Source organism: Temnothorax curvispinosus, unplaced genomic scaffold, assembly GCF_003070985.1.
Source record: "Temnothorax curvispinosus isolate PA1 unplaced genomic scaffold, ASM307098v1 QBEX01010528.1, whole genome shotgun sequence".
Classification (NCBI taxonomy): Eukaryota; Metazoa; Arthropoda; class Insecta; order Hymenoptera; family Formicidae; genus Temnothorax; species Temnothorax curvispinosus.
The window spans coordinates 1-4270 of NW_020220308.1; the positions used below are offsets into that span (position 1 = coordinate 1).

At 34.8% G+C, this 4270-nt stretch overlaps 1 protein-coding gene across 1 annotated transcript; it reads right to left on the reverse strand.

The window, feature by feature from the left end:
- Positions 1–116: 116 nt before the first annotated feature.
- On the reverse strand, positions 117–2142 carry LOC112460429 (odorant receptor 46a-like; the record flags this gene model as incomplete). Its single annotated transcript, XM_025025089.1, has 4 exons — positions 2004–2142; positions 1349–1602; positions 522–997; positions 117–221 (listed from the first exon to the last, which is right to left on the reverse strand). Coding segments are annotated over exons 1-4 (939 nt in total), but the record flags the coding sequence as incomplete, so codon positions are not given.
- Positions 2143–4270: the final 2128 nt, after the last annotated feature.

A 4270-nucleotide genomic window follows, 5' to 3' on the forward strand; every position in this document is an offset into this window, starting at 1 on the left:
GGGTGGGTCTTGCCTCACTTTCCTATACAATTCATATTTTGCTTATATTATTCCGTTACGAATTACAGATTGAAACAGGCATTTAATTTAATTAATTATTATTCATTTTCGATCACCTTCAGTTGCAATTCATTTCCATACCAGCAGTAGAAGAACACTTGAAACAGCATGCAGCCGAGGTACATAGTCAACGAGAGAAATTTGACGCTGAGAATCTTCTTCTGCGAAAAAAAACTTATCGTTAGGTCAGTACATTCACGCAGTACCGCGACACACGTAGCGAATTATACATATATTCAGTGATAGCGACACTTTCTTTTATCGATGATTTGCTATCTGCTATATTGGTATCTATTATTTTAAGTATTTATTTTTAATGTTATTTCAAATATTTTTCAATATTTAAAATAATGTTAACAGTTAAAAGAAACAAAATAAAATTAGATTAGGCCAATATCAAAAGAATTTGAGATGCCAATTGAATAATCGTAAGGATCATCGTAGGGATTTCAGTACGCGACCTTGGACATTTGGAAAATACTGGTGCACAAGGTGACCATGCTGAAAATGAATAAAATCGCCACGGTCCACACAAACAACGACTGTATCCTGCGCACGATCTCGTGTACGTATAAGTGATGTCTCACGCACTCGCTGATCATCGTGCCTTTGCTCGAATCGATTCGATATTGCTCTGGACGATCCTTGAAGATCTTCGACAGACGATAGCGCAGCAGCTCGATCTGCCCGCAGGCGTGAAGGGTGAAGCCGTAGACGAGGGAGTCGAACGAAACGTTCAACAGTACCCCGTAAAATATTGCGCCTACGTGCTGAAGGTAAGTCGCCAGGTACGGATATAAGCCGGATATCGAGTACGGCAGGTATGTCTTGACCGGCAGTGGTCTGTCGCTATTCTGAGGTCCCACAATAGGGGCGAGTATAAGAGCTATACAAGTAGCTTGAGATATACTCATGAAAGTTCGAACGCACCACTTGGCTGTGACAGACATAAATATTAAAAATATATTTTTTTCAATTTTATACATATCAAGTACATATTTTAGAAAAAGTATATCATAAAAAAAAAAAATAAAGTCACAGTCTAATATAATAAATGTCGTTGAAACATAGCGAAATATATTTTTCGAATTTAATTTAATACATTTTGAATTAAAATTGATATCAATGTACTCTATTATTGTCTATCAAAATTTTGATTGCATTGCTGTAGCAAAAGTATATTAAAAATTCGTATTATTAATAATTTCAGCTTTAAATATTATTTAAATTATTATTATTAAAATTCATCATTTGTACTAATTTCGTCAGAAAGAATATTACTGAATACCTTTGCGATCGTACTTAAGGAGGATCATCTTTTCTTCGGAATTCTTTGGCTGACACGTTTCGCTTCGAAAACAGTCCAGCAACATGGACACTTCGTTTTGTCGCGCTAAGAAATTTCCGTATTTAAAGCAAAATGCTACATAAGTTAACGCTAGGAAGAGTCCTTCAGTTATATCTTCTATATTGTCGTGCGTCCTTACAAGCTCGATTACTTCCAATATCGTAAACTCGTATAATAATGTAACGATGGCATACCTGGAAATTCTATTATATCTTAATATCTTAATAATTTTAATTACATCTTAATTAAGTAGAAATATCCAACAATGTCTGATCGTAAAATCTTAAATGAAACAAAATGAATTGTCTGAGCCTAAAGTAGAAATTAAGTAAAAACAGATTTTCCATGCATGCAGTCAGATAATGTAATCAGATTACAATTTTTTCACATTAATATTTTATTAAATATAAACTATGTAGCCGCAAAATAATTATCTCAATAAAAATCTCATTAACAAATTAATTTTTCAATAATGAGAACAAAAAGAGAAAAATTAACTGCATATATATAAGGATTCGAATATATAATATATACAACATACAGATTTATATCTGCAATAGAGGCATGATGTAGATAGAAAAGTATCGTACAATACCTGTAGCACAAACTTAAGCAACGAACGAAAAGATTATTATCCTTCTCTTCGCTCCATGCACCGCAGAACCAGAAAACTCGGAAATTTAATGGCAATATATCCATAATTCCGGGACGGCGCCGCTCCGATGGATAGTCTCCCTCTTTTCATATATCGCTATGCTTTGAAAAATATGAAGCTTGTAAAAAAAATGTATAACGACACATTCTATACATTGTCGACGTCTCGTGAATTAGTAATGACATCGCTGGGACGTTCCTAAGCGTTCTTTAACATTTAATGTCGTCGGGCAGCGGGAGAATTTGCTGATTTTCTTTCTCCGCTACATTTTCTTCTTATTGTCTCTGTATTCATTTTTACATGTTCATCAGACGTCCGCGATGACATTACCAGTCATTTTTTAAATTATGAACTTACGTAATGTGTGCACTTATATGTAATATCAAATGCACGAAGAAATATATACTGAGAGTGAGGGATATTAAAACATTACTACTATTGCTGTGTGTATGTGACAGGTTCTTTTTCAAACGTCGCTCAAGAAACCTGCGACGAGCACTACAAGCAGCTGGAAATTTTGTGAGGAGAATATATATAAGTCTGTTTTCTATTGCCGCTGAGCTAGTGCACACTGGTGCAATAAGTTAGAGTGGAATAAGTATATTTTGTTTCACTCTAACTTACTGCACTAGTTCAGTAGTGCGGCAATAGAAAATAATAATAAGTCGTGAATCTGCAAAAGCGCGCCGAATAAACTGCAAGTATATTTTCAGTTTTGCAATTATTTTTAGAGAGTGAAAAGGTTGAAGAAGAACACAACGGCGATAATCCACATAAATAACGATTGTATTTTGTGCACGATGTTGTACAACGAAACGTGATGCCTCACGCATTCCGCGAATTTCTCGATGGCGACGTAATTATTTTTATATCACATGTGCGTGGAAAGTGGCCCATTACGCGCGTGTCACGCTAAAATAGGATGCGTAACACGTGCGGGTTGAAAATTGGACACTCGTGCGGGTGATCGTTTTCGGCTCGTGCGTCCACTCCGCACGTCCAATTTTCAACTTACCGCACTTGTTACACAAATAACTATTTTCTTCTCTCCGTTATTCTCCTGGTTTGCATAATGAGAGCGTTAAACGTGGGGAATCAAGAGTGACGTTCAATAATATTCTGTAAAACAAAGCTGCAGCTTGCTCGAGATAGGTCAACAAGGAAGTGATTCTGCTACGGTACGGAGTACGGTACGTACATCTTCAACGACAACTACCTTTCGTTCTCACTCATCAAAGGTATTATAAGTAAACCCGACATTTGCGAACGGAGCATGAAGGCACAGATGGTGTTTGCAATAGAGTTTGCAAAATAATTAGGTTCTATATGGAGATGTACGGCCGATTACAATTATATTTATTTCATAAGGTAGTTATTATACTTTACCAAGAAATCTTTTATCATAAGTAATTAACCAAAGAAACAAGACTATACAGGCAAACGGAGAAAAATTTAGCTAGCGCAGCAAAAAAAAAATTTACTTAGTAGATTTGTTTATAGAGACGTTAACCTGCTGTCAAAGCAAACAATTCATCGTAACAAATCGCATTTCGCCTTTGCAATAAAATTATCGCTGGTAGAATGTTGGTATAAGAATAAAGGAAATTAAAAAAAATAGATAAAGAAGAAACTGAATAAATTTGTTATTTACCAAAGCTCTCCTATTTTCCAAGAAATAAAATTAACAAATCCTTCTTAACAAATATGTTTGCTGTCCGTATAATAATTAACAAAACTTGCTACGTAGTTACCCAGTAAGCAAGAAACATTTCAACTATATTGTATTAATGTTAAAACGTTGCTATAATGTAGTTAAAATGTTTCTTGGTGTTTCTTGCTTACTGGGTAACTATTTATTATACCGTCAAATCTTTTTTTCACAAACTATATAAATATTTATCTCTATATTCGCAAGTACATTAATTTTTTTTAACAAAAGATTTTAATTATTAATATTTTATATCCCAGCTGAAATTTTCGAGTCCTTGATGTGCCTTTAGGAGCAATAAAATACCTTTGGGATTGCATCGTCTCAGTATCGATTCCTGCGTTGAATCTCTTGGCTGACATAGCTTTGCGCGAAAACAATTTAGCAAGTCACGTAATTTGCAATGTCGTACCAAAATGTTGAAATACTTTAGGCACATGCTCACGAAAGTTAAGACGAGAATAGACCTTCCGTTAAATCCTCCACATCGATCGTTTCT